Below are 24,615 nucleotides of genomic sequence, written 5' to 3' on the forward strand. Positions count from 1 at the left end.
ATTATCATGTGAGAGCTGAAGATCATATCACAGGGTTTCCACACTGGACACTCTGGAAAGACTAAATGTGTAGTTTTCAGGTCCAAAGTTATAAAGATAACAAATTTTTTAGAGAAATTGCTCCTTGTGAATGTTACCATTATTAAATCCGAAAACAGTCTTTCCCAATGTAGTTTATTCTGTGCTGCTCTTGTATATCACTTACATCATTTTAATTCAGGGTTGTGTGTATCTCTGTGGTTGTAAGAGGTGTGTATACATGCGTCTTCATGAGTATTTTCTTTCCCACTCGAATTAGTGACTCACCACCCCATACTCCCTGCATTCAACAGATTCAGATAAGACGGAAGAAGCCTCAAGGAGCGGGACCAGGGACAATGAGGCCTCCTTGTCCCTCTCTCACGGAAGCTTGTCATTTAGGGGAAGTGGAGGAGGCAATAGACAGCGGAGAAGTTCTGTGAGGCTTCATGACTAAGGATTTCCCTGATTGTTTGATCGCTCCCTCTCTCTCTCTTTCTCCGTGGCTATTGGTCACGGGTGACAGCGGTATAAAAACGATGCATCAACATGAAGGCTCAGTATTGTGTTGTAGCACCACTGGGTTTGGACTAGGCTGTGACTTACGTGAGGTTTGTGTGTTTTTGTGTGGATAACTGTACAAGACGAATATTGACCGGCACTCTTCGCTTTCGCGGCCCGTCTGTTAATAAGGTATGGAGATTCTATATACAGGGAGGGAGATTGATGTATACTGCAAAACAGACATTGAGGGAATCATTTTTAAGAAATTTGTTCATGGAGTTAGATTTCAAAGACGTACGGGCTTGAATACTTTTTGGAGGACATGGAAAGTTTTTTTGTTGTGTTTTTAAAGGTCAAGGATAGTAAGAAAATGTTTTGTTTCATTGGATGTCACTCAATAAATCTGCTTTGCTTGTTGGTTATAAAGTACTGCATTATTTTTTTCTAAATCTTGTTTCAACTTTACATGGGTTTTAATTTTCCAAAATCTGTAAAAAAAAAAGTAGGGCACAATATACTTTCCACATAGATTTGTGTTTCACCTTTACATATTGTTTTTTGTACCGCATTATATTAACGTCATATTGACATTACATAATATTAACGTGTATTTTCCTTGCGGAAAATTACCAGTACATTTTCCATTTGCTTTGTTTTAACAGTGTAGGCCACATTTCTTCTTGTACTACTGTTGCCTTTGAATTGATGGTCAGAAAAGTGTTTATAAGTGTATAAAGTGCATATATGAACTTAAAGGATCGTGATAGACACAACAGGCTCAGATGGAATCTGTGGACTTTTTCACATTCCTGTGCTAATCTGTGGAATTCTGTGAATGATTTTTTTAAATGGTACAATGTGCTGAACACAACTGAGAGTACTGCGCTCTTACTGGTAGGTAAGCATGATTTAGTTAGCCAAAATATTTAATAAACAAACATGCAAGGGACGGAGAATGCGTAATACTTTGTGAATAATACAAGTCTTCAGGGCATGAATTCCATATGGGTATGCCTGAAAAAACCCATATTGCCTCATGGTCAGCAATAGCGTGTATTACCTGTAATGTAGGCACCTGGATCAGCACATACGACATAATATTTATGTTGGGATATGAACCTTTTATTATCAAATTTAGCCTGACTTTTCCTTTGAAAGTGTATATGCAATGCATGCAACAATTCTGAAGAGTAGATTTACATAAGGTGTGAATTTAATAAATGCACTGTATTTTCTGACACTGGCTTGGAAACGAGTTTTATTAGATGTCTCACTGTTTGGCCATGATATCAAAAATACCTATAAATAGATATATTTCTATAATGCACCTGTTGTCTTGTTACTTTGGCCATCGCAAACAGCACAGCTGAAGCTCTCCGTAACATCCTCGGTCATACTAGGACTCTTTCTGCCAGACACCTTTATATAGCCCTATATACTGTGTTGCTAATAAACCACACTAAAACCGATCTCTGTTTCTCTTTCAGTTTTTCAGCCCGCTCATAGACGGGCACACAGTCATGTAGAGAGCAGAGAGTCGAAGACACCCAGGTCACTTTCTGCACAAAGAGGTAATTGTGAAACATTTCTCACAGTGATGCATGAATATGGGCTCAGAAAGCTGTGGAGAATACAGCATTCAGTATGTGTCTGAGCACAGCTGAGACTGTCTGTTTGGGGAATCCATGTCGCCGTTTGTATATTTTCCTGTAAATGCTGTCGATTAGATTGGGGTCGTAGTTGGGCAACTTTTGGCTGTAGGGTAAAGTGAGTAATCGGGGACAAAGGTTGAGCAAATGCCCTGAGATGTTTCATTTATTTTTTTTAAAGAGCAAACTTTTCAGTACAGAATTCAGGCAAAATGTAAAAATGCTGTCTGTACCGAAAACTCGATGATCTACTATATTTATGGTCCTCAACTATTTCAGTCCAAGATAGTTTTTTGCATGTGGCACAAACAGCACTCTTAAGATGATTAATCTATACAAAAAAAAGAAAAACATTTAATAGCAGCATCGTCTCTTAATAATACGCAAAAATATCCATTGATTCAGGTTCAACAAGCATAACATGGTGCTGTTTGTGTTTTATTTTGCACGAACTGAGAATATTTTGAGACCCACTGGTCATTGTTGAAGCTGGGTAAATTGGAACTTTTATGCTAGCTTGACGCTGTGCCCAATTTTATCAATCATCTTGACACTTGTGTACAAGGAATTCAGGAATGGCACACTCTTTCTGTATCTTTTTGCATCTTTACCATTCAGACCTGTGATGTCTTTCTTTATCGTTCATATGAACCAAAACACAGATTTGTGAAATGGTGTTATTTTGGGTTTTCTGGTTACAATGGGAGTGGGTTGTGCACCTCTTTTCAAGCTTCAAAAACACGAAGTGTCTAACTGTCCTGAAGGCATACAAACATTTTGTGAAGAACAAAAAAATTCTTGACCTTAAAATAAACATTATTATTAATGTTGTGTTAATACTTGACCTATGATAATATCATATATAGTAGTCAAATCTGTAAGAGCAAAAGTTGCTGTGAAGTTTATTTAGTTGATTGCGTGAGTTTTGGTGTTGATGACTCAACAAGTGCTCAAGAGGCATGACCATTCTGCACATGATCATTTGGACATTTTTGGGGATTGTCTTTAAATCACGAGACCCTAGATGTATTCAGCTTATAAAGGGCACCAATAGAAGCAACAAACAAAAATAATCACTAAACTGTTTTAAAAGCACTCCCCTTACTTTCCAAAAAATAAAAAAACACCCTGAAAGTCAGAAGTTGACATTTTGGGCATGATTAGTCAACTGATTAGTCTTTGAATGCTTTTATTAAATTAGTCATTGGAAATATTATAAAAATCAATTTGCATCTTAAATTCTGTACATCTTTTTAAAACAGCACTGACAGAGTGTACTTGTATTTTAATAGTTATGTTTTGTTAACTTCTCAATATTTAATGTGGATTCAGCTACTTTCATTCCCAACTTTTTAAGTTGTAAAGGAAAAGGTTTTTTACTCCTAGTAAAGTTTCACTTTAGTATGAGTCAGCCACCCGAGTTCTGCATTTCATCTCTTTAAAAACAACTCTTAAAGGGATAGTTCATCCAACAATGAAAAATAATTTACTCACCCTCGGGTTGTTTCAAACTTGTATAAATGTCTTTGTTCCAATGAACACAGAGAAAGATATTTGGAAGAATGTTAGCAATTTTCAGTTCTGGGACATCATCCTGTCATCTCTTGTTTTATGTGGAGAGAGACAGTTTTGGCCTTCCATATACTCCCTCTCTCCAGTGTGGCGTCTCTGTTCCCGACCTTTCATCTCCTTATTGCTTGTTAATTAGTTCATGTCCTGCACCTGTCCCCTTCTTGTTTTAGTCCCCTTTATATAGTCCTCTTGTTTCATTGTCCTGTGCTGGTTCATTGTGTTGCGTGTGTGTCCTGTTTAGTTTAGTTTAGTTTAGTTTAGTTTAGTTTAGTTTAGTTTAGTTTAGTTTAGTTTAGTTAAATGGTTAACAGTAGTCTTGTTTAAGTGTAGTTAGTCTAGTCATGTTTTATATCCTTGTGTTTTGTTGTTAACCCCCACGTGGGTCTTTGTTTTGTATTTTTGTAGATATTATTAAAGTCTGTCTTGTTAACCCCTAAACGCTGTCTGCACTTGGGTGCTCTGTCGTTGTCTCTGTGTCTCATCCCGAGAATCGTGACATCATCCACTGCCATAGTAGGAAAAAAAACATTTTTTGTTCTGTTGAACATATAATGAGATATTTTGAAGAATTTAGGAAAATAAAGAGTTCCCGGGCACCTTTGACTACCATTTAAATCTTCCTACTATGGTAGTCAATGATATCCCGGAACTGAAAATGACTAACATTCTGACAAATATCTTTCTTTGTGTTTATCGGAACAAAGTAATTTATACAGGTATGAAATTACATGAGCATTTTTGGATGAACTATCTGTTTAAGGCTGTGCTTATACTTATTAAGCTTTCCTGTAGCTCAGTGGTTAGAGCATGGCATTAGCAACGCCAAGGTCATGGGTTCGATCCCAGGGATTATTGCACATACTTGGAAACAAATGTGTAGTATAATGCAATGTAAGTCGCTTTAAAAAAAAGCGTCTGCCAAATATATAAACGTGTGTTTTTGGGAAACAGTGTTTCAACTGGTAAGGATTTTATAATACAATATCAGCAAAGATCAGAATGCAATGCATGATTATTTATTTCATATAATTATATTGTGTGTCAAGTTTCCTTGTCATGCCTGAAATCTGTTGTTTTACAAATCAAAACTTAAAGGCGCAGTTCTTAATTAACAGCGGCTACTAGCGTTGTATTATAGATTTGCCATGAATCGCTCAGTCCAAACACGACGGTGGCCACCACAGTACAAAAAAGATGTCGTTCTCATGTTGACGCAGGGAAGAGATTTTGCAGGCATTAGAAGGACTGTAGAAAGAGCGATGACTTATGTATTATACAAAATAAAAGGTTTGTGGATTTTAAGTTTAAAAAGGATAAAAGTCAGGCAGGAGCTAGGACCTGCGCTAATATTATAAAGACTTTACAGCAGAGACATGTTAGCAGATATGTACTCACAGATATCTATGGAGATACTTTCCAGCAGAGAGAAATGTTGGAGAGAAAGATCGTCTTAAAATCATCCCTGAGGAGGTTGCTTTGATTCGGATCAGTATGTGAGTAACATACCAAGATATGTTGTTGTTGTAATATTAGCTGTGTGACGGAGCAGTTTTGAGCGTCATTGTTTAACTTATCTGGAACCACTTTAATATTGTACTTGTCCAGATACTGGAGAGAGAGAGAGAGCGCGTTGGAGCTGCAACTGGAGAGCGAGCGAGAGCGCGTTTTACTCTTTTACTCAATGATGAATAAACTTTAAGTTAATCCGCGGGTCACATGCGTTCTGCACCGGAGAGAACGATCCGTACGGATCTTCCTGCGATCCGTTTCACCACGATACCGCAGCAGAGAGGAAGAGGAAACGCGTGTTGTAGAGTTGTTTGTCCGTTTAGGGCTGCTGTACAAAACATGGAGGCGAATTCAATGTATGTAGGGCCGCTCTGATTGTAGATATAAACAGCTTATTCTAAGGTATTACAAACATAACTGTTCATTACGTAAGGTCTTTATACACCTCTGAAGAAATAGTTTTGTATATTATATTGTATTTCTGTCAATAGATCCTCCTAAAAATGCCGTATTGGTCCTTTAAAGGAGAGCAGTAGAATCCGATTCTCGATTTCGTCTTGTGTATATATTTCTTCCCTCAGCTTTTCAGAGAATTTACACTTTTGAATAGCTTGAAACAAAAGAGGAAGTAACAGAGTTTGCCACAGTACATAGACAGTTGTGGCCTAATGGTTAGAGAATCGGACTTGTAACCCAAACGTTGCCGGTTCGAGCCTCAGTACCAGCAGGGATTGTGGGGGGGGTGATCAGCGCTCTCCTCTACCTTCAATACCACGGCTGAGGTGAGACCCTTGAGCATGGCACCGTCCCCCCCCCCGACTGTTCCCCGGGTGCCACAGCAATGGCTGCTCACTGCTCTGGAGGTGTGTGTGTTACTCACTGCTGTGTGTGTGCACTTGGATGGGTTAAATGCAGAGCACAAATTCTGAGTATGGAACACCATACATGGCTTCACATCACATTGACACTATCAGAAGACTGTGTTTTCATCTCGAAAGTTATCCTTTCCCCATCTCGCCCAACCAGACGGGTGTTAATCCCATGTGCAGCCGTGAATCTGTAGAACATGTCACATAAATTGATAAAAGTCTGAAAAGTTCACTGTGTGTGCTGCAGGGACTAGAATTTACACACCAGTGGTCTGTTACCCCAAGGGAACAGAGTGTCTCTAGAATAAGGAACAGAAAGTGTGGCTGTTATTTTTGTTCCGCTTGCCTCACTAGACAGGGGTGATAAATCAGGGCGGGTAGAGGAGGCAACAGACCCCTGGCCGCCTTTCCTTTTGTAGGTTCCTGCAAGCCACCCCTCAACTGTCTACTGCCGAGGTTTGATTTATATTTGTGTGTGGCAGTACACTTCAGGATTGATGGACTTGCTCACTAAATCATAGCGCTGCTCATTTCATCCCCATAAAAGTTCTCGGAGTGACAAAAACTGAACGTTTGTTTCCTCTTGTACTAATTTTAGTCAGTGGGAATGTTTTTGAAGTTTAAAGCTGTTGCTTATGTTTTATCAGCAGTGGCACTTGCACAGACAACAGGTTGAGTCTTGACATCATATCCTTTTTGTATTCTTTCCTATCATTTTCTGTTGCACTGTCCACATAAAGTTGACAAACATAAAAACACAGAAAGCAAGTTAACGTTAAGTGAAGCATTTTGCTTTATTAGTTTTTAATAGCAAAGACATTCTTCCACACATGTACTGAATATTGTGATCAGTGACATCGCATCTTGTTTTTAATGTTAAAGGAGTAGTTCACTTTAAAATAAGCCCCCATTAACTTTCCATAGTAGGACTAAAAATGACTAAAGAAAGTCAATGGGGGCTTATTTTGAAGTGAGCTACTCCTTTAATAAACACACATTCATTTCAGATTTCCCTATTATTGATTCCATAACATGCTTTGATAGGTGAATCTTCCATTTTTAGCTAAGCAGAGATGATAGGTACATGTTATTTCACCCGTCATATGGCTGTTTACAGAAACATTTACATTCAGTCCCGCATTACTGACGGTATGATTTTTAGGTTATTGTTAGCATCAGCCGCCACTTGTTGACCCACTTTTACTCTCTGCAGAGCCTTGTGTTTTGCAAATTAAATGAAATACATGCTATTTTTGCCTCCACTTTGGATGTAGAGATCCCAGGGTTTGATTTGCCACAGAGACAATGGGGCACTTTGATTTGTGGCTCTGTTGGATGTGTGTCTATCAGAGCAGTGTATGCCTGGCATTTGACAACGGGTGGAGTGGGAGATCTCTGTAGAGGAGCAACGTCACAGATGAAGGTGGTGTGCGAACAGAGCAGCGTCAGTGTATTTTTACATTGTTTTATGTCATTATGTTCAGAGATCGGCCTGACCTGCTCCACTTTAAACTTTAGTAATACTAGATGTAAAAAATATGGTGAAAAAAATCATGCACATATATTGAAGGAGGAACTTAAAGGGATAGTTCACCCAAAAATGAAAATTCTGTCATGAATTACACAACCTCAAGTTGTTCTAAATCTGTATAAATTTCTTTGTTTGGTTGAACACAACTAAAGATATTTGGAAGAATGTTAGCAACAGAGATTTCTGGGGCACCATTGACTGCCATTAAAATGGTTGTCATAGGTGCCCCAGAACCAATTGTTTTACTAAATTCTTCAAAATATTTTTCGTTTGTGTTCAACAGAACAAAAAAATAATAGATTTTTTTCTCCTATGGTAGTCAATGGTGCCCCAGAAATCTCAGTTGCTAACATTCTTCCAAATATCTTTCTTTGTGTTTAACCAAACAAAGACGTTTATACAGGTTTGGAACTTTAGGGTGAGTAATTCATGACAGAATTTTAATTTTTGGGTGAAATCATATGGGCTCTTTAAACTTGGGCAGTTGCCACCCAGAACATCATAGAAACCACATCGCAACAACATGGTTAAAAACTACTATAAAAACCTGATCTGATCTTGTTACTAATGCAGTTGTGCTACAACATCCAAATTTCTGGGGGTCCAGTTCTGAGTCCCAGTCTATGAATTAGTCCAGCTGTGGTCCCTTTCTTTGCAAGCCAGCCTGTCCCAAAGCTCTGCTCTCCTGGAACTATGTCAACCTCTGGACACAGCCCTGGTGACAAAGCCTGAAAGTGTCCACTGACGAGTGTGAACCACAAAGCGTGCAGTGTGTGTCCCCCCTCCACTGCTGAAATGTACACTGTGGGCTAAACACTGCTTTAGTGGCCTCTCAATTGGAGCTGCTTGGCTTATTGTACCTCTAGTACAATAAGCTTTTCTCCATAGGCAGTGCTGTGCCACGGGCTTGTGCTGTTCGCCCCCTGCCTTTGTACAGTATAGTTTGTGATGTATCCAGGCCTCAACGCACGGGACAGAAGTGTAGATGCTGCAAAAGTTCTTATACATTTACTATATAAGCTGTCATGTTTTTTTTAAGTAACCTTTGTTAATCCATACCATGCATTGCAGGACTCATTGTTTGTATATTACATTTGTGTCACACTACAGCATTACAAGGTACTGTTTGCATACTCCGCAAGCTTTCTCAGTAAATACATTTAAATTCCACTTCCTGTTTGGATCTTTCTCAAAATACATCCAACAGCAAAGTCATTCTTGTTTGCATATCGCTCTTCTGTAGCACCTAGAAAAGAGGAACTCTTCTGGTTGGGTACTCCCCAGGTTAGCAGAAGACACGGGGCGTGGGTCTTTCTGTAGCGGGGCGAGAGACATGGGGTTGAGGATGTTTTGGGGTGTTTCCATGTTGAAATTGCCACTCACATGAGTTGAAAAGAAAAACAAAACTGCGCCTGACCATCACATGACTTCCCCAATCACACTTATTACACACACATCTGATATGTGTTTATTCACAGTCTCAAGTGAATGACATTCATAAAATGAATGACACGACAATTAACAATTGTAATAGATGATAATGCCTAGATTTTTAGAAAGAAACTCTAGCGATAAAGCAAATCATTTTTGTTATTCTGCAATAAAAGTCATTGTAGGATCACTTAACGGGACAGTTCACCCAAAAAATGAAAATTCGGTCTTCATTTACTCACCCTCGTGTTGTTCCAAATCTGTGTACATTTCTTTGTTCTGATGAACACAGAGAAAGATATTTGGAAGAATGCTTGTAACCAAACCTTTCTTGGCCACCATTGTATACCATAGTAGGAGAAATTACGACGGTAGTCAAAAGTGCTCCAAAACTGTTTGCTTTCCTATATTCTTCAAAATATCTTCTTTTGTGTTCAACAGAACAACGCTATTTATAAAGCAATTTTCATACTATGGGAGTCAATGGTGGCCAAGAACTGTTTGGTTACAAGCATTCTTCCAAATATCTTTCTTTGTGTTCAACTTCATCAGAACAAAGAAATTTATACAGATTTAGAAAAACTTGAATGTGAGTAAATGATGACTCGCACTCTTGCAGTATTCGACCAATCACTACGCACTAGTTAACTGGCCCCAATCATAGCACACCTCGCTTTTCAGAGCGATGAGCTTTGTAAAAAAGGCGGGGCAAAGAGGAGATACAAACATGCACGGTATGTGGAAAATACAGCGTTTTTTTTATGTATACACATTGCATTACATCTAAAACAAATGATAATATTCCTTTTAGCCGTTTCATATGACCCCTTTAAGACCATTGAGAGGGTTTTTCACTATTGGAAAATGACAAGATTTTTCCATCCGCTTCCTCTCGTGTACATTCTGTTTTGTTCTTTATTTTAACTGCAGGGTTTAAAATGTGTTTGTTACCTTGGCAATATGTTACCCACAGTCATCAAGTTTATATTTTTAGTGTTTTACTGCTACAGGGCATTTTTATAACATATTTTAACATAACTAGTGTTTTATTATGATAGAGAGATATGCAGCCCTCCAATTATAATTATAATGGATACATTTACTTTCTCTAACGCACCTGTTTACTTTGCAGACCCCCCTCCACTGTTCGGGCTGGACTGTACGGCAGCCCGCCCCCCGCGTCCCCCAGCCATGTCATCGCGCATTGGCCTGCGCCTGCAGCTCATGCGGGACCAGATGCAGCAGGAGGAACAGCGGGAGCGGGAGAGGCAGCAACAACAGGCAGCAGCCATGCATTACATGCAACAGCGCATGCCAGGCCCACCCACGCCCTCGCCTGCCATCAGCGCGCCATCTCACTTCCAGTCACCCATGCAGGTCCCTGTTGAAGTTCTAAAGGTATGCATAAACATAATCCTACATGTGTTTTTAGTAAATGTCAATAAGTGTTTTCAGACATGCCCATTCCCATGAATCTCTGCAAATGCCAAATTACATAATCATCATGTAGGTGTGTGATCAAGGGCATGAATGAGCTCACCCATGAGACCACAATCTATCTTTGCATTGGCTACAGGATGAATAAATTCTACGGTGCACAAAGACCTAGTTAGGCAGGATTAGGTACTCCAGTAGGTACTCTCATACTGTGTTTCTATAGGGAAAAATAGTGGCCAAAGTCCTAAAGTCAGTGGGACATGCATGACTGACCACAGGTTTACAGCACTGGATTACATTTCAACCAAGATGAAAAAGAAAACAAAAAATATTTATGAAAGAATGTGGTGGAACGGCAGGCAGGTAGGAGGAAACGGGCAGAAAAGAGAAGCCAAATAGACTAGATGTGTTTCTTTTACGATAACACGTTTCTGTCTGATTCTATAGATCTGTTACAGGAGGCAAGCCATGTGCTTTGTCTGCATATGAAGAGTTCATTTGCAATAACAGATAACTGATAAATATTCAAAAATCATTGCAAAAATTTTGCATTCAAGTAATATCACTCAAACTGCAGTTGTGTTTTATTTGATTGAGTAATAATAACTCAAAAAAATACAGCTAACTAACACAATAAAACACAATAAAAACATAACTCAATAAAAAAACATGATTTTTTTATGGAGCTTTTGCTAATAAACTCTCCGCATACACATGTAATGGTAAAGCATGTGTGATGTTTGCCTTGTTTGTTTCCATTCATGATGATTTTAACTCTTCACACAAAATAAATAGAATGCTTTTCCACATGCTGAAAGCAGAAACAGCAGAATTGTTTGTTTCAGTAGACATAAGAATTTTAAATTCATCTCAATCCTGTGTTTTCATGCTACTTTTACACCATTTACATACAGCTATACACAATTCCACAGACAAAAAACAAAATACCAGGTGCAGTACACAGTTCCGAGATCATCTTTTAAGCATATTTAATCTTCTACTTTGGGAAAAAATATTGTAACTGCATGAATATATCAACTCAAAGGCTCAAGAAAGTTTTTAAGACTGGGTGACATGATGTATTACTTAACATTTTAATGTTTCCTGACTGATAACTATCAACGTTAATGATAGATGCCATCAGAGACTCTGCTATCAATTCGCTTACTTGCTTAACAACTTTGTGTGTGTTAGGCAACTAAAACCATTGTGTTTTCACAAGTGCCTCCAAAATGACAGTTTCTGTCAAATCGCATCTAAATAATTTAAACTTTTGAGTCCTGAGGACATTAACATTTCCAAACTGACCTTGTTTTCAAGAGTGAAACAATCTCCAATGATCTTAAAGGTTTTAATATGAAACAAAAGCTACTCTGATGGTTTTCTTTGGTGTACACGGCAAGAACTTTGTTCTTAGATGTTGTTGTTGTCCCCATGCAACCAGTCACGTGTCATCTCAGGATTAAGCAACAGTGTCTCTGGTTTCACCCAGCCCCCTATCATTTATCTGGACATTTACTGCTACCACTCCTAGATTAAATAAAAGTATGTGATGAAGATATGTATCCGTGTGAAATGACCTTCTATCTAACTTCTGTACCTTCTGTAATTTCACCTCTGAGAGCACAGAACAACTGGCCCTACCCAAAATGCCCTTTGCATGGGCTGCGTGGAGGCATTTAACCCCAGGGAAATGCCCTTCCTGGCAGTGCCAACTTTACAGCTTGTGTCCTATATCCGCACACTTGCACTATAAAGTTTTTATTTGATCCTCCATGTTTTCTTCTTTCAGTTTTTTCGGACAAGGGTTGGATAATTTGACAGTTGTTGTATATAGAGCGTTCAATTCGTTCACCAGTTCTGAGGCTTCTTTTTATTTTAGAAATGTGTTTTAGTGCCATTTAACTCATTCTGGATGACTTTGCTTTTTTGCATTCATAATCATTCATAAAGCCTTGCTTTCTAATCGGACCTCTTCATGTTAAAAGGTGCAGACTCACCTCGAAAACCCCACGGACTACCACATCCGGCAGTCTCAGCGGCAGCAGGTCAAAGAATACCTGTCCACAACCTACGCCTCCAAGCAAGCAGTTCACGCTGTAGCAAACTTGGTGCAGCCCTCTCCACCCACCATGGCCCAGTGTCAGACAGGAACCGTCCAACCTCCCCTACTGTCCCCTTGTATGCGCACAGAGCAGCTCATGACCTCTGCTGGAAACAGCGCACCCAACAGTCCCATGGCAATGCTCAACATTGGCTCCAGTCATGAGAATGAGGTATAGTCGGCTTTAAAGGACTTTAAAGAAATCACTTTACGAACGTCGTGTGTTGACACAGTTCATGTTAAAGTTTGTATTTACCTCTCTATAGAGAGAATTGTAGAGAGCGAATGTATGTAGAGCAGAATGGGTCATTATTACTTTTAGTCCATTTTAAGAGAGTAAATATTTAAAGGAGTACACTAGAGTATAGATGGATTCAAATTTATTAGAAATGCACTGGAAGCTTTTGACCTATTTTTATGATTTTGTTATATTTGTCTTCACATTCCTGCACAATGTTACAACACATTTTGCAGTCACATGTTTGTTTTACAATTTATATTTCTCGTACAGTTTTATATTAAGCCATCAACGTTTGATCCTCTTTTAGTTCACAGAAATCTGGGCCCGTATTCTTAAAGCTTCTAAGAATCCTCAAAGAAAGCTATTAATTTAGCTTAAAAACTTCTACGTAGGAGTCTTGGCTTAAAAGTGATTCAGGATCATGAGAGCAACTCTTAGCAAAGAAAAGACAAAAACGTTTATCTTAGTGAGGAGGCGGGGCTGACCCCGTTGCTGTCTTTTGAAGACTGTGATTGGTTGGTTGGCCAATAAGCAAAAAAAGAGCGCTTTTAAGCATAGGGTCATTAGTTTGAAATTGCACATGTAATTTATTCTGTTTTACCATACTCAAGCACACACACATGTATTCTTTCTGCGCTATCTTGGAGATGTTAGCGTGTCTCTTATAGGATCGGTCACAAACATCTAATGTGTTGTGTCTTATTAACTCACAGTCATCCAATTCAATGTAATTTAATGTTATAGCGCGTTTACAATTTGCATTGCATCAAAGCAGCTATACAAGAAAATCAAAGTTGAACACACACAAAAACAATAAAATAATTTGATAAACCTTTAAAGTAATATGGAAATTGTCATGCATTGCAACACATTTCTTCTCACTTTTCGTATTTCGTCCATTTTCTCTGCTGCTAAAGAAACTCTTAAGTCACTTAAAAGTCCTCCTTGCTACTTTTAAAATGTTGGACCTTAAGAGCTCTTTTAAGGTTTAAGATGCTTTATGAATTCATTTTTTCTTTACTAGGATCTTTTCTGTAATTCTAAGGGGAAACGCCCACATTTCTAAGAATTTTCTTAGAATTTTGTCACTAGGAGCAACTCTTTGCGCTAAGATTTTTCATGAATACGGGCCCTGAAGTTTAGTAAATGCCAAGTTCTTGCTCATCTCTGAGTGGTCTATTTCTCATCTCCGGTATTGTGGGTGTTATTCGCCCAGGTGCACGCAAAGGTCAGGGTGTTAACTAACTTAACTTCATTGTCATTGGAGTTTAAGTGGCCAATTATGGCCGTCAAGGTATAATTAAAGATTAAAGAGTGACAGGGATCCCACAGAATGACCCTTTGGAACCAAGCAGACTTTGGTCCTGTGTTTCTCTTCTCCCTGTTCCACCAAATGTTACGGGAGGATGAAGTGAATGTGCGATTGTGGCACATTATCAACATTTGTGAGCTATACAAGAGAGGAAGCATGTCCGTAGGGCTGTTGAGTGGAATACATCTTTCATCAGTAATTTCCATTGATTTCTCATTAGTTATAGTTTGTTTAGTTATTTTGGGTTCATGAAGAAGATTTGCAATAATCAAGAGAGAATGTATCGGTACCTACTTTGTATGCAAATGCATGATGTGTCCAGGTCCATTTTTTTTTATAAAGTCTTATGTGTTTGTTTTTTGACAAGATGGATGAGGTTATTGATGACATCATCAGCCTGCAGTCCAGTTATGATGACATCCAGGCTTATATTGACCCTGTGATGCAGATGCCAAATACAGTAAGTAAAAGCCGTTGCTCATAGTCTCGCTTACTCCTTGACATTTCTGCCGGTGACTAACGTAGATACTGTAGCCGAATCTCAAACGTTACGTAGAAAATTAAGTGAATGATTTCTCTTTATGATGCACAGACTGCGTCTTATTGTCGCTGAATACTGTAAGTCTATTTTTGAAACCCCCACAACCTTCTGCTTTGACAATGGAGGACTTATGCAGGATCATTTGTTGTGCTCTTTCTTTTTTAAATCACGGTTTAAGAGATGAAAAGCCTCTTTGTTATGTCCACCAAAAGTCAAATCTAATTATAGCTGAAGTTAAATGATGCAACTGTTTTGCTCTCATGCAAACTCAAAACAACTTCGTTTTCTGTTTAGACCAGGGCAAAAAAAATTGAATGGGTATTGAATCATACCTCATTTACTGGACAACCAATTTAAAGCCATTTCTAGGCTGCCTTCAGCCTCCGTGATGGAAAATGTTTGTGAAAGTGTTTAATCGACTTAAATAGTTTGACCCGATTCACTTAACAGAAGAGAAGACATTCTGAATAAGTAAAGTGGATGCACTGTGCTGTGTATCTAAAGCATCTACTCAACATTAACAATTAAGCCATACTCGGTTAGAGATCAACTTGTTTACAAGGCATTTTGTGAAGGTGGGGAAGCAGCAGAAGGGGGCAGTTTGGGAGAGAGAGAGAGAGAGAGACGGCTCGGGGAGGGGAGGCTGAAAGTCCAGATAGGAGAAAGTTCAGCATTTAGTGGTTAAGAAAAAGTAGAAGAGAGAAGGTCCTGAAGCGACTCAGGTCAGTCTCTCTAGAGAGGTCTGAGAGGAGGAGGGGGTGAACAGCAAGTGCGTGCCGACCATGAGAGACTCAGAGGCAAATATGAAAGAATCGAATAAAACCTATGCCATCGTGGAGGTTATCGATGGGGAGAATATTCAGCTGGTAAGACTCTCTGTGCAGGCCGGCAGGGGTAGGAAATGGGAAGTAGGGTTGTGTTTGCTTAATATATAGCCTATTCCTTGAAGCCAAAAATATAGAAATGCCAAATGCCACTTTAAGGTCACCGGTAACCTCTGTCACACGCGTTTAGGCATGCAACCTGTTGCTGATAGCTCGTATGTGCAGATGACTCGTTGTTTATGACTGTTGTTTAGTGACCAAGTATAATCACCTCTGCTATATTTACAAATTCTTTGTTTGCGTGATGTGGGCTGTAATGTAATGTCTATACAGTATTGAGTGAGAGTTGAGTGATTGACTTTTCTATTGATCAGTGGTCCTGGGGATCAGTTTCCGAGTTTGATAATTGATCTTTTGTTTCATCTGCTCTGTGGGATTTGCTGCTTGTTTGAATTGAATTTGTTTTTTGAATAAGATGGATTGATTAAGAACGTTTTACTGTTGGTATTATAGAGGGAAGATCATTTAAGGTCATCTTTAATTTGATTTCATTTCATTTTTTATTTCGAACAAAGATAAATATATGTAAAACGCAGTAAATATGTTGCAGCATTGAAAGAAAAAAAAGAAAAGAAAAACATCAACAGAATCTGCCAAAAAATCTTCTGTTTACCAGAAGCACTGCTATTATTTTCTACTTCCCGTTTCTTACCTGAATTCTGTATTTGACCGTTTTTAGTATTTTTTAGGTGATATATTCTCAATGAATGTTTAGTGTGCAAACTTTGTTTCACATGGGGTTTAAAGATCAGATTAGACATTGGGGTGAAGAGGTGGGGTTTAGACGTGACTCCAAATGAGTCTGCACCACAGACCACCCCTGACCTCTTGTTTGATCACTGCTTCAAAACTCTTTGATCAGTGACTTTAAATCTTTCTGAATGCAATTCCAAACCCAGCAGAGAGCATCCATTGCTTTCTCTTGCATTGTGCAAAAACATATTTTGAGTCATTAATTATCATGAAGCGGATTTAGCTTTTAGCCTTATTTTAGCTTTTAAAATGCGTATTGGGCCGATTGATCCGGATCAAAATCTTAAATTGTGAAGAACATGCAGCACAATTTCTCCCAGAAGCAGCAGCCTCACATAACGGGTCTCTATCTGCGCCGTTCTCTTTGTCTGGCTTTTACTGTTGATTTATGTTTGTTTGGCGTTGTGCTTCACAGTAGCGCCTGTGATAAGGTATCTGAGCTTTTCCGATAGCGGATTTGTCTGTTGCAGCTCATTAGGAGCTGAGAGCTGCATCAACTGCAACTCTGCGATGGAATAAAAGACACAACCGGTGTAAAACAATAAAGAGCACGATAAGAAAGAACTGTGATAGTCAATCATTTCTCTCACCTCAGGAGCAATAGTGAGTTTTATCTGTGTGTTATCTCTAGAGTTTATAGCTTTGCTCTGGAGATAAGATGCGTGTTTATGAGGCTTCCAATGATTGTGATGATTTACCAGGGATACGCTGAATATTGCTTTGTAAAAATGCCACATGCAAGACATGCTAGTCTTCTCCAGCAAGGAAGGTTTAGATGGTCTTCTCAAGCAAGGTGCATGGTTAAGGAAATCCAGTAGTCCTCAAATGCACGAGATGCATCATATGTTTGGGTTGAATTGTAGCACAGTGTCACTGTTTTATGCAAAAATACACTCACCCAGACTCATGTGTTTTTGTACAATGTAGCTCCCACTATCTAGCAGTCATTTGGACGTGTACACGGGGCCAGGTATGACCAGACCAGGAGTCGCCATGGCCAGCAACTCTTGCCCTGCCAATCTGGCCATCAAGAGGGAGATTTCAGGTAAACCACATCTCTAGAACCATACACTACCATACTGAATACAGTACTGATTCACACATAGGTAGAGTTTTATTGTTTTTATGAAGAATTCGCTAATGCTTTATTATAAGGTTGTATTTCTTAATATTAGTAAATGCATCAGCTAACTGGACTAACAATGAGTAATAAAGTTGTCAGCATTTATTAAAGGTCCAATGTGTAATTTTTGGGAGGTTCTATTGACAGAAATGCAATATAATATACATAACTATGTCTTCAGAGATGTGTAAAGACCTTACATAATGAAGCTTTATGTTTTTATTACCTTAGATTGAGCTTTTTCTATCTACTACATATACAGTGGGTCCCCTTGCATGGAATTCGCCATGCTGTTTCTACAGTAGCCCTAAATGGACAAACTGCTCTACAGAGCGCATTTCGTAAATACGTTATCTCCTTCGGCACAGAAAGCGAAAAGGTGACGACATCTTAGTTTTGTGTCAGTCACCGTAGTGCTTTGAAAGGGAGGGGTGGAGTGAGCCGTTGGTTGCAACTCGCAACCTCACCGCTAGATGCTGCTAAATTTCATACACTGGACCTTTAATCTTTGCTGATGTCGATACAATTGTTCAAGTTAGTACATGATGCGTTAACTTGTGTTAACAAATGCAACCTTACACCGTGTCTACACCGGACGCGGCATGGCATGACACGATAAAATACAATAGTACGCATTAGAACCAATTATAATTTTAAATTTTTGTCTACACTGGATGTGGCTCGATGCGACATGACAAACCCATTAAGAACAAGCAGTTGCCGTGTTGTGTCGCGCCAGTTGTGTCTGGTGTGTGTTATTGTAAAGTGTTAGCAAGAAGGCACAATTTATAGTTTATTCAAGATTTTAGGATCATCTCTCCTAAACTAAATTTAATTGATGAAACTAATGACTTTTATAGGGGGTTAAACATGTAGTTTATTGTAGTTGTAAGTGATCTGAATGTCATGATTGTAAAGAAACATCAAATCACTGTCACAGAAAAATAGGTAAGGTTTAATCAACGTTATTAAATTGTTTTCTGTGTGTGTGTTATATGCATGTCTTAAGAAACCTCACGCAAAACTTTAAACACTCTTATAATGTCTTGACATACTAACCTGAAATGAATAACAGAATATTAAGCTGAGCGTAAACAACAGTGCTGTAGGACCCTAGTAAAATATTCATTACATAAGCCTACTGGATAAAGTTTAAGCAAAGTTTCAGCGTGCCTTCGCTGTCCATCAACCTTACAAAATGTCAAGGAAATCCATGTCAAAGCAGCTTTTACACCTACACCAGAACATGCTCACAATTCACAGTCAATTCACAGGATCGCTTTGTGTTTTTGACAAGCTACAGATGCCCGTGTCATGGCTAAAGAGAGACAGAAGAAAGACAACCACAACTTGAGTGAGTATTCGCTTTTTCCTCCTCATTTCTCCCGGTTTACAAGCGCTCACAGTTTAAAGTACAGCAGCTCTGCCCTGCCATTGACACCCTTCATCACATCTGCCCCTGCACAAATTCAGCTGACACCGCAGAGCACTTTAGTGTATTGTTAACTCGGACGGATCCTGCTGCTGTGGCATTAAAATGTAATTGCCTGTGACAATTGGCAGGTATTGGAGTTGTACAATAAGACGGAGTAATTCTGCTAAGATGTGCTAAGCTTGGCCTTTTCCCAAGTACATCATTATACGATAGTATATAGAGCCATATCTCTTGCATTATAAATTGCGATGCTAGTGTGAGTGCGTGCAGTGGTGTTATTGCCTAAAACCTCACCTCATTTGACCTCATTAAAAGTTTTGAGTCATAAAACAAATAAAAGTCTTTATTATGGTATATTATGTCAAAGTCAGCTCAAATTAAGAGACAAACGTGTTGTAAAATACTGTAGATAGTATAGAGACTGTACTTTGTAATACTTGACATTAATATTGCCATACTAACAAATCCATTTTACTTTTCTATTAGTTGAAAGGAGGAGAAGATTTAATATTAATGATCGAATTAAGGAGCTGGGAACCATGATCCCCAAAACCAATGACTTGTAAGTTTGCATTTGTTTGAGCATGTGGACTTCAGTAATTGTTATTTCATCCAGCCCAGATGTGAATTTCTCTTTAAGCTGCATGGGTAGTATACTTTCAATCGCGTTCTTTTATCAATAATCAAATGACCATCTGGAACCTCTCATGTTCAGGGATGTGCGCTGGAATAAAGGCACGATTCTGAGAGCCTCTGTGGAGTATATTAAACGCATGCAGAAGGACGCCCAGAGGACCCGAGAGGTGGAGAACAACTTCAAAAGGATGGAGATGGCAAACAAACAACTGTGGTTCCGCATTCAGGTGAACATCTTTTCAATATACTTTACATATGATGTGGTAAACAATTTAGTTTAATTTGTTAGCTTTCATTTTTTGTATAATGAGTTTCCACAAATTCAGATCAAAACGGATGACAGTAAATGGTAAATCTGTGGTTGTTCCCGTCAGGAACTTGAGAGGCAGGCCCAAATGCACGGGCTTCCCAACAGCTCTCCATCTGGCCTGAACAACGTCGAGCTTCTAAACCCCTTCGTCAAGCAGGAAAACAGCCCAGAAGAGAACCATCTCCAACATCAGCCCCACCTCCCCCCTCACTACCCCCAGCATCAAGGCCAGCCGCAGCCACGCCCCCACAACCAGCTCCATCAGCACCAGCACCTCCACCCTCAGCCCCCACTGCAATATCCGGCTGTGGGCAGCTCTCAGCACTTTGACTATGCCCAGTCACTGGACTTGTGTGACGGAGGCATTCCTGGATATCAGGATGCGATGGGGGGCATGGGGGATCTCGGCTCGTTGGTAGGAGGCCTTGCATCAATGGGAAAGAAGAGCGAGCTGGGCTTCTTACTGATGGATGAAGCCCTGTCGCCTTTGGGAGGAGACCCACTGCTATCCGCCATGTCCCCCGAAGCGTCTGTGGACAGCAGCCGTCGTAGCAGCTTTAGCATTGAGGATTCAGACATACTATGATCTGTACCGCATATACACACACAGATCTCGCACATATCACAGTTAAAGGGACGGTTCACCATTAAAATGAACATTCTGTCATTATTTACATGCCCCCTTGTCATTTCAAACCTTTATGAATTTCTTTCTTCTGCAGAACACAAAAGAAGATATTTTGAAAAATGTTGGTAGCAGTAACTCGTTGGTCTCCATTGACTTGCATTGTTTTTGTGTCCATACAATAGAAGTCAATGGGGACCAACATTTTTCAAGATATCTTTTGTGTTTTGCAGAAGACAGAACATCACACAGGTTTAAAATGACAACAGAGTGAGTAAATGATGACAGATTTTTCATTTTGAAGGTGAACTATCGCTTTAAAACGGAAGGGTACGATAGAGATGCACAATGCCATCTGCAATACGGTTTAGGTACTTTTTTTCTGATTTTGTTTGACACATGAAATTCATGCTTTTAGTATGATTTATAACTTTTACAAACAAACCCTGTTCGCAAAAATCAGAATATGCACACAATGATACATGCAATATATACTGTAACTAAACAAACTGAAATGCTCGAATCCTGTCACTCAGAAATGGCTTTTATTGTACAAACGTCCAAACACAGAAAACTAGCCTGCTTCAGATGATTCCAATTGAACAGTGTTTTGTAACTCCAAGAAATGTAGCATTTAAACCATTGAAATAATTATATTCACCAATCATAACAAATCAAACCACTCTCCCACGTTCTCTCTCTTGCACTCCTCTACTTTTTAGCTTTGACATTTATCACTCTTTCACTAGTGCACCTGTCACACTTGATTTTATTATTAGTAGATAGAATGATGGCATTTTCAAAAGATTTATACCATAACATCTGAGCTGTTGAAACAGTTCCTCAGATTTCCCACAATCATGAAAATACATTCTGGAATTTTAAGATTGTGTTTTCCAGGCCAGGAAACGAAAAACATTTTAAAAATGTTGTGATTTGTTAAAAAACAAGTTAATTGTTGTTCTTGGGTATAGAGTAAGCCATTAAAATGCTTTATTTCTGAGTGAATTGGCTCCACATGGATCTGTCTAATGAATTGGTCCAACAACGTTAAAAACCCTCATCCAGTAGTCACAAAGGACTAAGTTAAGGTCATGGGAAAGTAATGGAAATTCTTTGGTCAAAAAAGTGCGATCATGGAATCATGTAATATTTTCGGTTATTGACATACTCGCCACCAAACATTGAGGAACTCGCCAAATACTGAAAAATACCAAAAATAACCTGCCATAATGCCTAAAGCATTAGTTTATTTTTGATGTAGCAGCACTTGTGATTGTTGAGGATAAAACATTGCTGGCAGGCTTTGTTTGTTTAACAGGCCAGACCAGGTGCTTGTGTGACAGTTGAGTCAGTAAACAGTGCAGAATGCAACATAAATTTACTGCTTACACTTGTTGCAACACACTCCTATAAGGTGCCTTAAAGCCAAGGCTGGATTCTTCAAAAAGCACAAGGTGAAATGTCCTCACATGTTGGCATGCCGTAAAATAGAGCCAACAGCGAGTGGCATTTGCCAAGCTCAAGTTTAAACAGCTCAAGGTGCCTTTCAGGGAACCTGGATTAATTTTCTGTTTAGTTTATCCAGGTTTTTTGGCTTTTAAGCTGAACGGTAAATGAAGTAAAATATGTAGAAAGGGTATATGTACTTATATGAGTTTTCTCTTTTTTTTTGTTCTTCCCAAAGCACTGGAAAAACCAATTATAATTTTATTGACATTATAAAGATTTTATGAAGTGAGTTTTATTTCAAATGTTTTATGCCACTAAGCCACTTAAATGTATTGTATCTGTCCTATTTTTATTTTTCTTCTGAAAAATACTTATCTCACTGCCGAGCCACTGAAATATACAAATATTTCATCTGCCATTCTATTATACAAATGGCAAGTGCGGAGCCATATTATATAAATATATATATTTATATATATATATATTATGTACAAAATCGTTAAAACACATCAGGGTTTTAAGAAATTGAAAGAACTTGTAAATGTTGTTTTTATATTGATTTGATTCCTTTTTTTTTTTTAAGAAAAACTGTTATTTGAGGAAAACTTGAGTTAGCGATTTATTGTTTTCATTAAATTTGAATTAAAACTTGGCGAATGTGAATTTTACTTATTGTGTTATAGGTTAAACTCAAGTTGGTTTGTAGTCTTTGTTAAACACGAGCTTTAATAGAAGCCAAAATCATGTTCCAAATGCAGTATGATTCTAACCAGCTCTCCCTCTGTTTTACTGCTTTATTGTTTTAAAGGTACAGTTCATGACCACTTAAAACCTCATGATGTAGCTTTAAAACTACAGGGGAGACACCATCTGTGATAGTGTGTTTTACACATTATTGTAATTGCAGGGGTTTGTTGTTATGACTAACCGCCTGCCCACTGCAGCAATTATGGATCTGGTTACTGTATGCAAATCTTTGACTTGGTAAACTAAAAAATGAATAGAAAAATATATGTAAAAAAATCGACGCTTGGGCATTTTTGGATAGCGTAGCAAGGGGCTTCTAATTTTGCTTGTGTGGTGTTTTTGTTTTTAGCCGTGCGCCGAGAATGAGAAGGTTTGCCATTAGGAATGAAAATAAATCTCTTGAAGTGAAGGAGTATGCTTTGGTAAAATATCTTGATGATTAAAAAACTTTGCCATTTCATTATACAGCATGCTGAAAGATAATACAAGCAGAATGTGACTGTTTTTCTCAGAGAGTTTTTTACCAAAACTCTCTGAAGGCCGTGAGAATGTTTCATTACTGTGGATGTGTCATGTATGTGGGATTTGCTCTTTCAAAGAACTCTGGATGAAAATGACACCTCTCATTAAACGTATTTAAGTTAATGCGAAAACGACGTCGGAGTGTGTGTTTTTCCTGTTATTTTACAGTGGTCGGAATGTGAAGTATCTTAGCATTGCCAGAAGAGGGCATTCTACTCTAACATTACACTACAATGCTACAAAATGTACTTGTATACTGCACAGGTACTGCATACTGCCAATTTCGTAGACAGTATGTGCAATACTGCATTGTTATGACCTCATTACATGTTTAATTTAGCAAGTCAGCAAATAAAAAAATATATAAAACAGCAAAAATCACATATGATATTAATAAACAAATAAGAGGTCAAGTTCACCACGTTGCATTAGGATACAGACACTCATGCATCGTTAGAAAATATCAGAATAGAAAAATTCAGAAAAAGTGTTCAGAGTATGCATACTACATGGCTGAAATAATAAGACTAGGAAGGTAATGTTTATAACAAAAAAAAAAACGTTTTCACTAGACCTTATGTAAATGTAGCTTTATTTATTTATGCATTTATTTATTATGTTAGAGATTCAAATATAATAATTTAATATAATATCTATTGAGATAAACATTGCTCTTTAGGGTCTTATACAAAAACATTTATTCATGCAAAATTCAGAAAGGGAATGTGTTAATCATTCTAGATGCAGATGCAGACATCTCTGTTCCTCTCTTTTAAACAATATTACGCACGCACACATACTTCTTCCTTAATTCAGGTTCTTTATAATATAAATTACACAATTACCTTAAAAACTTGATGACTTAAGCACCACAGTTAATTTGGTTTGGCACAAATTATGAATTGTTAGGGTATAAAACGCTTATTTTTGGGGCATGGACTCTTATTGCTTAGTTCAAGCATCAATCACCAGTAATCTGCCAAACCAATTAATTTTCCTAAGCACTCATGATTTAAGAGATCATCCTCAGTGCGGATAGAAAAGGACCGTCACACACAATACACACGCAGCACACAACATGTTACGTTATATCCTCTAGGGGGCACCAGAGAATCATGAAACGTCCTGCAGTCCTTTCAGAGCAGGGCCTCATTTATTTGCTGTAACAATTACAGAAACCGCACTGCAATGCAATTAACCTATTTTTAAATACCATTTTATTAGGGCAGTTTATCCCAGATAAAGAGAGGCTTAAAATAGGACGAGGTGAGGAATAATTAGCTCGCAGTCATCTTAGTAAGGCTCTTGCCACCTCACGCATATAAAAAAGGTTCTGGCCAATATTTGAATGTTGCTTCATTAAAAAGAGTGAACTGTAAACAGAGGCACAGGAAAGAGGGAGAATTAATC

The 24,615-nt window shown here is 38.4% G+C and overlaps 1 protein-coding gene across 2 annotated transcripts; it reads left to right on the plus strand.

Moving 5' to 3' along the window:
• The first annotated feature begins 483 nt into the window (after window positions 1–483).
• tfeb (transcription factor EB) lies at window positions 484–23,333 on the plus strand. Of its 2 annotated transcripts, none has more exons than XM_057327152.1 (10): window positions 484–711; window positions 2,010–2,093; window positions 10,216–10,481; window positions 12,509–12,796; window positions 14,545–14,637; window positions 17,283–17,400; window positions 18,776–18,832; window positions 19,400–19,475; window positions 19,629–19,776; window positions 19,924–23,333. In XM_057327152.1, the coding sequence occupies exons 3-10, from the start codon at window positions 10,275–10,277 to the stop codon at window positions 20,443–20,445; spliced, it is 1,509 nt and encodes a 502-aa protein (XP_057183135.1). In that variant the 5' UTR covers window positions 484–711; window positions 2,010–2,093; window positions 10,216–10,274; the 3' UTR covers window positions 20,446–23,333. The 2 variants fall into 2 exon arrangements, with proteins under 2 accessions (XP_057183135.1, XP_057183136.1); XM_057327153.1 differs by having other exon boundaries at window positions 485–711; window positions 18,782–18,832.
• The last annotated feature ends 1,282 nt before the right edge of the window (window positions 23,334–24,615 follow it).

This window comes from Triplophysa rosa, unplaced genomic scaffold (genome assembly GCF_024868665.1).
Source record: "Triplophysa rosa unplaced genomic scaffold, Trosa_1v2 scaffold17_ERROPOS2993530, whole genome shotgun sequence".
NCBI lineage: Eukaryota > Metazoa > Chordata > Actinopteri > Cypriniformes > Nemacheilidae > Triplophysa > Triplophysa rosa.